Below are 13,868 nucleotides of genomic sequence, written 5' to 3'. Positions count from 1 at the left end.
TCTCTTGAATTTCAATCATTCTCTAAATTTGGTTGAGGTCAGCTATGAATTTTGTTCTCATCTCCACTACTTGCTACTAAATTGACTAATTTTCGACCATGGCTGCCTAGAGAAAAATCATTGTGGTTTTTCATGAATTTTTTCTCTCTGCCGATTAGTTTTCCTATATATATATAGGAGGGTAAGGTTGGGGAACAGGCAAAATATGGTGGAGCGAGATTAAATTTTGTTGTTTGTGCAGTCTGCTGTATCACTCTAAGTTAATTTTTGGAGGTCCATACGATTTTTTAAACCAAATGCATTTTGCATTTAAGCTGAGTGCTTTTTCAAATTTGAAGAAGCAATGCATATTATGCCTTTTTGTTTCCAACTTTATTATTTCTGTCTCTCTTTCTCTTTGCTATTTGTTTTTGTTTTTGTTTTTTTTTTTAAAAAAAAATTAGGCTTGAGCTTAGTCATATGCGACATTCTTTTGAGTATGCTACATGGATGATGCCAAATAAAACATTTATGTGACTGAAGTTCTTAAAAGTCAATCGGCCTACTAGCAGCTAAGAAGTAAAGTGATATTCATTACCCATTCTACGTGTTTAAATTTCTTGGTATAAAATGTTTTTATGTTCATGATTTTCTTCGCACTATAAAATGTTTATGTTATCACGTGTTTTGCTTTTATTTTATGAAAATTATGCTCAAGTTTCAAAGTTGTTACCATGTTATTCAAATACACATGATATTCATAGGATTCTAAGAGAGAGAGAGAATCATTATTTTCAAGGAAAGAAAAACTCATTTCATATTGCTCTCATAAGAATAGATGGTCAGTTTATATGTATATAAAAGAGAGATAAGAGAAGGCATAACACGGTATCAAAGTTGGGATAGAGCGTAACTCATTGAAGTACGTTAACATAAAAGTGTGGTCTATTACCATATTTGTCAAGTTGAGTGCACCAACAAGTTAATTAATTGGCCAAAAGGCACGGATGTGGCTGTAGATGATGCCATGATCCCAAAGGTTGGAACGCATAACCTTGGGATCTAACATTATACATAAGTCATAATAAGAGAAGAAGAAACATAACTTTCTTAAGTCATATTTTAAGAATTTTAAGAATTTTCTTTTTATTGTCAAATAAATATTTTTTAAGAAAATGTTTTAAAGGAAAATGTATTTACCCATAATATAAGATGAAGAAAATATTTTCTCAAAGTCCCGTATTTTTGAAAAATATATATATATATATATATATATATTATTAAGAGTTTGCTTTCCATGCTAAAGTCTGTTTTCAAAGTCAATTTTTTCGAAAAATAGTTAGGAATCTTGTTTCTTATGCCGAATTAAGTGTTTTTAATGAAATGTATTTTTTTTTTCCGATTAATTTTAAATTAATTGGAGAATATTAATTACAGATGTTTTATTTATTTATTTATTTATATTTTCATGCCAGGATGAAACGGAAAAAAAGCAAGATATTTAGATGGAAAATAAGTCAAAAAAAAAAAGAAAAAAATAGAAGGTGGGGGTACTTTCTTGTTATGGGTCCCAAGCCATGGAATCAAACAAGAAGCAGCGAAAACTCTCGAGGTCTGAGGCTAAGCGTGTACTCTTTCTTTAATATATTCCTTCCTCAACAACTCCGCTGCCTCCTCCCTCTCTGAGTCTCTCCCTTCTCCGTCAAGGCTTCAACCCCCCACCCACTGATCCTACAGAAAATGGCTGAAGTTGCCTTTAGCTTGGTGGGAAAGGTCATAGAGAAGCTTGGGTCCGTTGCTTACCAAGAGTTAGGCTTGATATGGGGTGTCAAAAGGGATCTGAGAAAGCTTGAGCGCACCATGTCAATCATTAGAGAGGTGCTCTTTGATGCCGAAAAGAAGCAAGCAAGCGACTCCCTGTTGAGAATCTGGCTAGGGCAGCTCAACGATGTCCTTCTTGATGCTGAGGATGTGCTTGATGAAATTCAGTACCAAGCTTTAAGGAAGCAAGCGGTTGCCACATATGGGAGCACTGGTACAAAGGTACGTCATTCCTTTTCATCGTCTATGACGCGTGCATTCCCTTTCAAACTGGCTCATAAAATAAAGGGAATTAGAGAGAGGTTAGATGAGATTGCTGCTGATAAGGGTCAATTTAATCTCACCATAATACGTGGAGATGCACATATCATGCGCCCGTTGAGAGACCCAGATTCAATCTCATTTGTCCATCCATCAACTGTAATCGGTAGGGATGAGGACAAAAAAAATATCAAAAAACTTTTGATGCACCCAAATGGTAGCAAAAACGTTGATGTAATTTCCATAGTTGGATTAGGAGGTTTGGGTAAGACTACACTTGCGAAGTTGGTGTACAATGATGAACTTGTGGTTGGGACTTTTCAATTGAGAATGTGGGTTTGTGTGTCCAAAGATTTTAGTGTTACAAGATTGATAAAAGAAATCCTTAAATCTGCATGGGGTACAATTGATGATAATTGGAATGTGGATACAATACAAACTAAATTGAGAGAAGTTTTGAGGGATACAAAATTCCTACTTGTCTTGGATGATGTCTGGAATGAAGATCATAATAAATGGATTGAATTGAGAGGTTTGTTAATTGATGGTTCTAAAGGAAGTAAGATTCTAGTGACAACACGTAGTAACTTGGTTGCTTCCACTATGGAAACTGATTCGACATACAATTTAGATGTTCTATCCCGATATGATTGTTTGTCTTTGTTTGAGAAATGTGCATTTAAGGAAGGAGAAGAGGAACAACATCCAAACCTCTTAAAAATTGGAAAAGAAATTGTGAGAAAATGTAAAGGGGTTCCATTGGCAGTGAGGACTTTAGGCAGCATGCTTTATTTAAAAATTGATGAACGGGAGTGGGAATTTGTGAGAGATAACGAGATATGGAAATTAGAACAAAAAGAGAGTGACATCTTACCTGTATTGAAATTGAGTTACGATCAAATGCCAATTCATTTGAAGCGATGTTTTGCCTTTTGTTCTCTTTTTCCAAAAGATTATGTATTCAATTCGCATCATTTGATTCGAAGATGGATGGCACATGGACTAATACTTGAAACGTCTATTAATAATAAACAAGAGTTGGAAGATGTTGGGCACTTGTATATGAATGAGTTGTTGTCAAGATCTTTCTTCCAAGAGTTGGAGAAAATGATTCCTGGCTTGCCCTTCTATACATTTAAAATGCATGATCTCTTCCATGATCTTGCAATCTCAGTTGCACAAGGAGAGTGTTCAGTAGTAGACTTGGACGACAAAGACATTTCTGGAACTGTTCATCATTTGTCATTTTCAAAAATGGGTCAAGAAGTTCCAAAATGCTTAGACAAGTTAGCAAATGTGCGCACCGTTATGCCCGCTATAGACTTCCAGTCACTCCCAATGTCCTTAGTTGAAGCATGCATATTGAGATTCAAGTACTTGCGATTGCTTGATTTAAGTAAATCATCTTTTGAGGTGTTGCCAAGTTATATTGGTACTTTAAAACATTTGAGATATCTTGACCTATCTGGTAATAAAAGAATCAAGTTACTTCCTAATTCAATATGCAAGCTACACAATTTGCAAACATTAACACTTAGTGAATGTAGCGAACTTGAAAGGTTGCCCAAAGATATAAGGAACATGATTAGCCTGAGGGCTTTGATAGTAACAATAAAGTGCTCGTGCTTGTTGGAGAATAGATCCTTGAATTCTCTTCGGTTATTTGTTGTAGAAAAATGTTCGAGACTAAAAGTTTTGTTTCAAGGAATGGATGGGTGCCTCACCAACCTTCGGACACTGATAATAAATCAATGTGCAAGTTTGACTTCTTTGTCACTTAGTATCAAGCACTTAACCGCCTTAGAGAACTTGTACATTGCTCAATGTCGAGATCTTAGTTTGATGGGGAAAGAAGACAATCAATATCTCAAGTTGAGCCTCCGAAGTTTGGCGATTATTGATTTACCAAAGTTGGAGTTTTTGCCCCAATGGCTACAAGGATCTGCTAATACTTTACAATACCTACGAATTGAAAATTGTAACAATTTCATGTTCTTGCCCGAGTGGTTTCCAACTCTCAAATCACTTCACACACTTGAGATTATCAACTGTCCCAATTTATCATCTCTTCCGGAGGGGACACACCATCTCACTGCGCTAAGAGAATTGAAGATTGTAGGTTGTCATGAATTGAGCAACAGATGCAAATTGGCAGATCAACCCAAGATCGTTCATGTACGAAAGGTTGAACTTGATGAGGACACGAAGGGTACTTCAACAAAAGAAGATGATGAGGTAAGGGCAGGTTTTTCTTATTCGTCTTCTTTGGTCTTAATGCTCTATTGATTCAAACCCCAATGTTTGCCAAGTGGAAGCGTGTAAAATTCAAACACCGAATTCCTTTTGCTTTATTCGAATTTGATGTAAACTAAAAAAAAAATCTTTTTGGACAAAATCTGCTTGCTATTTACCTCGTCTAATAGCTCTAGCTAGGTGCAAGTATTCCGCTCTTAAAGCATTAAATCTCATTTAATGCATTGAGAAATTATCTTTTGTGTGGAACATATGGTAATAGCTTAAATCTGCACCTTTTTTTCTTTTTTCTTTTTTCTTTTTTTAATTAAAGTAAGCATTATCATATCTTATTTTGTACAAATTCTTGTATTTTATTCTTAAATGTGGAATATTGGTCAATCCTTAATTATATATTTGTAGGAAGTGGCATGATTTTGCCAAAAAAAAAAAAAAAAAAGGAAAAAAGAAAACAAAAACTCGCATTGCCATGTAAATGTGTCTTTTTGTTCTTTGAACTTTGAACTTTTTGGCTCTTGAAATGTAGGGAGCATTTATGACTATAGTTAAATATAAATTAAAGATGATCGCTTGTTAAATGATATAATGAATTTTGTTAATTTTTAGGGAAATCCCTTGTACGAAAGGCTCATGTATGCTGTAAGTAACGTGCGAGTGCGACGTCCTGGGAAGTAGAATTTTGACATTCAAGATGACAGCAGGCTGCTTGACTTGTAAAGAGCTGAAAAAAGAGGATCTGCTCTTTTGAAGAAGGAAATTGCTTTCCTTTATCTTCGGTATCTGATGTGTGGCTATTATTTTCATAAGAAATTGCAGGGAGCTGATGCTTTGTCTCGTTGGACTCACCTCTGCCAACTGCAAACAAAGGGAAAATGAACACCTGCAGAAAATCAAAAGAGGAAGACACAGGAGAGCTGCAAGTAATTAGTATTTTGATCATAGAATTTATTTTCATGATTATGAGTGGCAAGTCTTTTTAGATGGGCTATGGGTCAAACTTAATATTTTTATTACGTGTTCTTGAAACTATGTTGGATGTTTTTCATAGATTAATAGTCGGATGTTGGGAATGATTTTAATTAATTTGAAAACGATTCTATGTTGACAAGTTGTTTTTGATTCATCATCATTTTTTGTTTATATCAAATGCTTACTTTTTGTTTGATTTGAATCTATTGTGAATACTTAATCTCTCTTAATATGTCATTGAAATCAATTTTTCAATCAAACCCATGCTTAATCTACTTTATTTTTAATTAGTGCTTTACTGTTAAATCTTCCAATTATGAGAGTTGATTCTCTACCTAATTGAGTTAAAGATGTCTCAAGATTACATAATAGAATATTAGGTGGATCCTTGAAGCCCTAGTGATTTTCCCATTAATCTTTCCTTAGCTCTATTTTAATTAATTTAGATTTGTTAATTTAATCATTCCATTGCTCCACTTCTTAGTGAAAAACAAAAACCAAATCATTTTATTTTCTTTGCATGATAATAAAAATTTTACTTGAGTGTCCACCATTCCATGTGGATCGACCTCGATCTGCGATAGCTTGAGTTTTGCAATCTTAGAAGTCAGTAGGCCTACTAGCGGCTGAAGTAAAGTGATATTCATTACCCATTCTACGTGTTTAAATTTCATGTTATAATTTTCTTCTCTCTATAAAATGTTTATGTTATCACGTGTTGTGCTTTTATTTTATGAAAATTATGCTCAAGTTTCAAAGTTGTTACCATGTTATTCAAATACACATGATATTCATAGGATTCTAAGAGAAAGAGAGAGAGAATCATTATTTTCAAGAAAAGAAAAACTCTTTTCATATTTTGCTCTCATAAGAAGAGGTGGTCAGTATATATATAAAAGAGAGAAGAGAAGAAGCACGGTCTATTACCATGTTTGTCAAGCTTTTTTTTTAAAAAGGGAATCCATATCAGTCTCATTTATAGAAATCATGAGCATAAAGCTCTTACAAGTAACTATAGCCAAAGTTACAAGGTTACAAGCGTCACAGATGATATATTACATTCCAGACTCAAAACCAATCCACTAACCCATGACTAATTTACATATTAAAAAACAGATCTGTGCCAAACAGATTTAAACTAATGCATAGGTAGTGCTTATTCCTCGGAATTAAGGGTAGACAAACCCCCAACCAAAACTCTTCCTCCTTGACCTGAATGCCAGGATAATGTTCATATTCACAACCCAAATGTATGGACCATAGCAAATAATCCAGAGGGCATCACGCATGCAGATCGAGAGGGGACATAGCCTTATTACGAGCAAAAAAGAAAGAAATAAAAGCGTACAGGGAAATAAAGGGACTAAAATAGGAATACAAACAGAATATAAAAAATTGGACAAACAACAATGGAAACTAACAGAACAGGGAAAAAACCGGAAAATCACACTAAGCAGGAAACAACAGCTGGAAGGAAGCCGATCGCGTGCTGGCCGGAAACTGACGCGGAAGGTGGCGTTGGAGCTCATCGCGGAGGACCCGAGAAAAAGCCCGACAGCGGACAGTGGGCAGCAAAGCCGGCGTGGAGGAGATCGACGTTGCACACAAAACAAATTGGGGGGGGGGGGGGTGTGTTTGAGTGAATCCCCCAAGAGTATCACCCACAAAGTGTGACAAACAGGCAAGGCAACAAAACAACACACCAAAATACACGGCAAAAGACAGACATAAAGGAAAGGAAATAAAACAACCAGAAATGGAATCAACTAAACAACCAGAGAGAACCGAAATCAAATCACATCCGGAGAGATGGATCTAGTGCAAAAGGTGTGATGGGCACTGGTGGATCCGGGTAGCAAAGTGGTTGAACACGCATCAAGGTGGACCAGGCGATAGGCAGTCGATCGGGCAAGACACGAACCGAAGCCAAACCCGACCCAGCAACAAGCGCGGCATATGGAGAAGGGACATCAAGTAAATAGGTTAGCTCAAGTAAATAGGCGGGGGGAGAAGAGGATGAGGGGGAGGAGGGGGGGAGGGGGAGGAGGGGGAGAACAGGGTTCTCCCCCTCTGACGGCGTTCTCTGCTAGAGATGAAACCCTAGTAGAGAGCGTTTTTAATCCGAATTGTTAAATAATTGCACCATGTTTGTCAAGCTGAGCGCACCAAGAAGTTAATTAATTGGCCAAAATGCACGTATGTGGCTGTAGATGATGCCATGATCCCAAAGATTGGATTGCATAACCCTAACATGGGGCGTAACATTAATTATACATAAGTCATAATAAGAAGATAAGAAATATAATTTTCTTGAGTCATATTTTAAGAAAGAATTTTAAGAAATTTCTTTTTATTGTCAAATAAATATTTTTTTAAGAAAATGTTTTAAAGGAAAATGGAATATAATATGAAGAAAAGATTTTCTTAAAGTTCCGTATTTTTGCAACAAAAAAAAAAATTATTAAGAGTTTTCTTTTCATGGTAAAGTCTGTTTTCAAATTAAGTTTTTTCGAAAAGTAGTTACGAATCTTGTTTCTTATGCTGAATTAAGTATTTTTAAGAAATTGTTTTGAAAGGAAATGTATTTTCCTCAATTAATTACAGAAGTTTTTTTGTATTTATATTTTCATGCCAGGAAGAAACGGCCAAAAAGCTAGTTATTTAGATGGAAAAAAAAGTCAAAAATGGAGGGCTGTATTTGATTGTACAGTCTTCTTATGGGACCCACGCCATGGAATCAAACATGAAGCAGAGTAAACTCACGAGGTGGTTCGGAGTACTTGCTTCTGACAGACCAAGGGATATATAGGCTAATTAGCTCGTGCTCTTTCTTTAATATCTTCCTTCCTCAACAACTCCGCTGCCTCCTCCCTCTCTAGGGGTGTCAACCCGGTCCGGTTTTTCGGTTTTTGGCCAAAACCGGAACCGAAACCGGGGTACCCCGGTTCTCAATTTTGAGAAACCGGAACCGGAACCGGGACCCCGGTTAACCGGGGTCCCGGTTACCGGCCGGTTCCGGTATTACCCGGTCCGGTAACCGGTTTTTTTAAAAAATTGATTTTTGGGCTTATTTTAAGTATTGGGCCTAAAATAAGCCAATTTTTTTTTTCATAAGTTGGCCCATTTTTTTAAAAATCTATTAGTTTCTTTGTCTAAATTAAAAGGGCTTTGTTGTGATTGTTCTAAATAATTAAAAAATAAACCTTAAAAAGTCTAAAAATCCTAAAAAATCATTGTTTCTGCCTATTTGGGCCTTAGAAATAAAAATTTAATTTTTTAAAATACCCTAAACCTAAACCTAAGTGTAAAAAATATTAATATATATAATATATATATTAATATATAAATATAATAATATATAAATATTATTAAATAAAATGGAAACCCGGTTCCGGTATTCCCGGTAAAAACCGGGTACCAAAAACCGGTACCGGAACCGGGGTACCCGGTTTTTAGATTTTTCAAACCGGAACCGGAACCGGGACCCCGGTTTCCCGGTTTCCGGTTTCCCGGTTTTCCGGTTCCGGTTCCGGTTCCCCGGTAATTTTTGACACCCCTATCCCTCTCTGAGTCTCAAGGCTTCAACCCCCCACCCCCACCCACCGAACCTACAGAAAATGGCTGAACTTGCCTTTGGCATCATAGGAAATGTCATCGAGAAGGTAGGGTCCGTTGCTTACCAAGAGTTGGGCTTGGCATGGGGTTTCAAGCGCGATGACATTGTTGAAACTGTTCATCATGTGTCATTTTCATAAATGGGTTAAGAAGTTCCAAAATGCTTAGGCAAGTTATCGAATGTAGGTACCGTTATATCCACAATAGACTTTCAACAACTCCCATTGTCCTTAGCTAAAGCATGCACCTTGAGATTCAAGTACTTACGAGTGCTTGATTTAAGTTTTTCATCTTTTGAGGTGTTGCCAAGTTCTACTAGTACTCTGAAGCATTTGAGATACCTGAATCTAAATAATAATAGAAGAATCAAATTACATCCTAATTCAATCTGCAAGCTACACAAGTTGCAAACATTACTACCTGGTGGATGTACGTCACTTGAACGGTTGCCCAAAGATGTTAGGAACATGATCGGCCTTAGGCGTTTGATAGTGACAACAAAGTACATGTGCTTGTTGGAATATGGATCCATGAATTCTCTTCAGAATTTGGTTGTATTTCAATGTTTGAGATTAGATGTTTTGTTTCAAGGAATGGACGATTGCCTCACCAACCTTTGGACACTGACAATAAATTAGTGTGCAAGTTTGACCTCTTTGTCACTCAGTATGAAGCACCCAACTGCCTTAAAGAACTTGTACATTATTCAATATCCAAATCTGATGTTTAAAGTATTAAGGACGTCTACGTACCATACAATCATCCCGAAACACCAAGATTACAGAGTTAATATGTTAATATAAAAAAAATAGCCGGTTATACTTATTCAAAAACATATAAAACATTATAAAAAATTAAAAATAAATAAATAAATAAATAAATAAATAAATAAAAAAAACTAATGTGTATTATTATAGTTTGGGGTAGAAATATCCCAAAGACCAAGTCTAAGCTAACAAAAAATTCAAATTAATTTTCTTTTTTTAAAAAAAAAAAACTAATAATAATAATAATAATAAATTCAAAATAAATTAGAATGGCCACCCCGAATTTGCCCAGGGGTAGCCCACGAGCTACCCCCTCTCCAAGGGTGGCTGCTGGTTTGCTGCCAAACCAGCGGCTACCCAGGGCATAAATAGTGTCATAGTGACCCAAAACGTCACAAATTAGTTAATTGGGCCTTTTTTTTTTTCTTTTTTTTTTTTAGTGATAAAAGCTGAAATATAAGTTAATGTGATTAAATAAAAATATAATAAATATTTGTTAATTTTTCATACAAGCAAAATGTAAAAAAAATGTTTTCCTAACCATTTTCATAGGCTTCAAAGTTTACAAACCTAACCCCTAGTAATTTGAGGGTTTTATAATTGGAATGAGAATAACAAAATCAGATTGCAAGCTACATTTTGCATTTTTTTTTTTTTTTTTTCAGAAAAAAGGGTTATATTATTTAGATAGGACATCTTTTTCTTAACCTTTTTGATTGAATGGCAACTATGGAATTATGTACCTACAAGTGCTTTGTGGGTAGATAGTGGAAATCTTTTTCTTAACCTTTCTCATCTTTCCTTGCCTTTGCGTTGGGGTGTCAATACGGGCGGTTAAAAATCGTCCACTAACCACTAACTGCTATAACCACTAATTGCTAACCACTTAACCGTATTAATCGCTATAACCGCTTAGCGATTAGCGGTTAGTAGTTATTGGGTTTACTAACCGTAACCGCTAACCGCCTTTTTATATAATATATTTTTATAATTATAATTATACAAATATTTATACATATAACATAATCACTTGATCATTAAATCACAATTTTGTATAAAAAAATAATTAAATCACAGTTTGAGTATTAATATATTATCACTATAATTTATACACATGATCCATTGATCATTAAATCATTTGATTATATAATAACAAATTATACATAAATAATATGACATAACTCATAAGTATACTAATTCATACTAATACAACAATTAAATATCTAGAGACTTATTTCTAATGTATGTTATAAACTTATAAGTCTATATAAGTCTATATATGCATATGAATAATATAAATGTATAATATAAATACTTAATCATATGATTCAATGACAATTCAAATACTTTATTAAAGACTTCAAGTGAATCATATTATTAATGTACAATGATGATATGATTCGTATAATATCAAATTAAGTAATTGACATTGGATTAAACAATGACCAATGTGTTACTTATCAACACAATTTAAGTATTAATATATTATCATTATATGTTGTGACAGTTGTCTGAATTCTGAACTTTTTTTTATATGTTGTGTTGATTTTTTTTTTTTTGGGAAAATTACAGTTTACCCCCTCAAAGTTGACAGCATTTTTTAATTCAAATATCAAAGTTTCAATTTTTGTAATCCACCCCCACAAAGTTCTAATTCTTTTCAATTCAACCAATATTATCCCAAAATTCACATATTGCCCATGATTTTTTTCTTTTAATTTTTAATTTTTTATGAAAAAAAAAAAATTTGGAGGGTGCAAAAATGGCCAGATGGCCAAAGAGCCACCCCGAATTTTTTTTAAAATTTTTTTATAAAAAATTAGGGGCAATATGGGAAGTTTTGGATACAATTGGTCAAATTGCAAAAATTTGGAACTTTGGGGGGGTGGATTGCAAAAATTGAAATTTCGGTGTTCAAATTAAAAAACGCTGTCAACTTTAGGGGGGGTAAACTGTAATTTTTCCTTTATTTTTATATGTTGTTTTTTTAAAAAATAATAAATAAATAAATAAAAATAAAAAAAGTTAAAAAGTTAACCGTTATGATTTAATATTTAAGGAAATTTTTTTTAAAGTACAAGTAAATGTAAATTTTGAGTCAAATATTTTTGATTTTTCAATATGGGCTCTTTTTATAGCAATTGGGCCCAAGAAAACACTAAAAATACCAACAAAAAAAAAAAAAGGTAAAAAAGGTTTTAAAAAAAAAAAAAAAAAACCCAAAAAAAGGAGCCCAAAAGGCTCGAAAAGCCCTAAAGAAAGCCCAAAAAGCCCAAAAAAAGCTCTATTTTAAAAAAGCGATTAGCGGGCAGTTATCTATTTTACTAACCGCCTTAACGGTTACGGTTAACGGTTATTGCCAATAACCGCCTTGACACCCCTACGTAGTGAAAAAGGATGGATAGACATTTATTTATTTATTTTTTTTTTCAAGGAGAGATAGATAGCTGTGTGTGTTGATTGAACGTGGCCAAATTCTGGTGGATCCCTAGCCATGTGATTTGATCAGAGGAATCAAAGAAAAAGTAGTGTACGAAACTTCCATCCGAGTAATAGGGGAGCTACGAAACTTCCATCCGAAGAATAGGGGAGCGAGTATTGCACTTGGCCAATTCCTTTAATATATATATTCTCCCTCCTCAACAATATCCATCTCACATTGATGAACTACACATTCTTACAGGCCGGGATATTGGTATGGGTTTCATATTTTACACGTCATTTATTTGCCAAAAATGCAAATAAGCATTCCCAAAGACTAACGTTTCTTGCATTATGCTTAGAAGTTAGAAGAACAATGGAGACGGGAGGCAATACTCAAGAACGACTTCAACCTTCGGATATAATCATCAGGGGATCCCCCGGATTCAGCAGAGAGGGAACTCTTGTTAACGGAATGCGAGAATTTTCAAAACAGAAGCCATCAAATTCCTTCGAGTTTATTTTACAGAATTTCGAAGATAATCTTGTCCCTCCGGGAAAGCACTCCGACCAAGTGGTAGCTCTCAACGAGAAACTTGGAGGATTATATTTTCCAAGATACTCCAGAAAGAGTCACTTCCCAAATATTCAGAAATTTAGAAATAAATTCTCCGTCGAAGAATTACAGGTTGCTGACGCATTATGGCATAACGTCACCAATCGTCTCACCGTAGACTTTCGACAGAACATCGTCGTTGTAATCAGATACATGCGAGAACAGAGGCTCCTAGTAGCTAACCTCAAATCCAAAATTAAGGAACAATCATTCAGCCCAATGATCGTAGAAGCAGAATCTAGTAAACAGAAAACTGAATTATCAGGGACAGATGTTATCTGAGGATTGAATTTTCCGTCAATTTACAAGTCCCTCTTAAATCTGAACTATTTGAATAATCCGGTTAAACTTTTCAATCCAAATTTGCTAATTTCATGTCGGATTTGCGGGTAATAAAAAATTATTGACCCTAAATGTTGCTTGTCGGGTTTGGATTGTGTCGAGGTTTGAGTATAAGACCATATAGGTAAACTCTAATTCAACTTATTTAATTAAATAGGACAAATTCCTCAATTATAATGTTATGTCAAAAATTGTCAATCTTCCTCAAAACATATAATCTATTGGCATAACGTGTGAGTGTACATATGGTTAGGCCTAGTCTCAACCAATACATGATGCTGACCAGGGATCGGCGGATATTACTTTTAGAACTCCGCCGACACCTTATGAAATCAAAGTCTTTAGCAGAGAAGTATGGTTGCAAGGTTAAAACTTAAAAGAAATTGACCACAGGGCACCACCACCAGGAGTAATTTCACTCAACAAAAATATCAAAGACTTGGAAGTTATTGAGGATGAAAATAATTTTGAAATTTCGTAGTGAAGGGTTGATTCGAATTTAGAATCCCAACTCTGTAGCCAAGGACCGTGGCCTGGCAACACAGCATATACAAGCAACTTCACAGTAAGTGTACAATGGGGTTTTGAAAGCTAGTTTTGGTTTTATTCCTTACAAGATTGTAACCCGTGCAATATAATGCACGGGCTGTTATTAATGACAGGAAAAAAATATTTTAAGTAGGAAGCAAGGAAAATACATCTTTATTATTTTCTTTGTATTATTTTCTACGTAATAAATATTGCAAATATTTATAAGTTATGAGTATATTGATTAAAGAATAACAATAATAATAATAATGACAACAAAAATTATTACTAATAAA

At 34.6% G+C, this 13,868-nt stretch overlaps 1 protein-coding gene across 1 annotated transcript; it reads left to right on the top strand.

The window, feature by feature from the left end:
• The first annotated feature begins 1,628 nt into the window (after positions 1–1,628).
• On the top strand, positions 1,629–5,434 carry LOC132191758 (putative disease resistance protein RGA1). Its single transcript, XM_088511117.1, has 2 exons — positions 1,629–4,296; positions 4,921–5,434. Exons 1-2 carry the CDS (start codon positions 1,720–1,722, stop codon positions 4,987–4,989), a joined length of 2,646 nt encoding a protein of 881 aa, XP_088367243.1. The 5' UTR covers positions 1,629–1,719; the 3' UTR covers positions 4,990–5,434.
• The last annotated feature ends 8,434 nt before the right edge of the window (positions 5,435–13,868 follow it).

Source organism: Corylus avellana, chromosome 10, assembly GCF_965113065.1.
Source record: "Corylus avellana chromosome 10, dhCorAvel1.hap1.2, whole genome shotgun sequence".
NCBI classification, from domain to species: domain Eukaryota; kingdom Viridiplantae; phylum Streptophyta; class Magnoliopsida; order Fagales; family Betulaceae; genus Corylus; species Corylus avellana.
The sequence above is the reverse complement of the archived record's forward strand: the minus strand, read 5'-3'. Positions and strand labels throughout refer to the sequence as shown.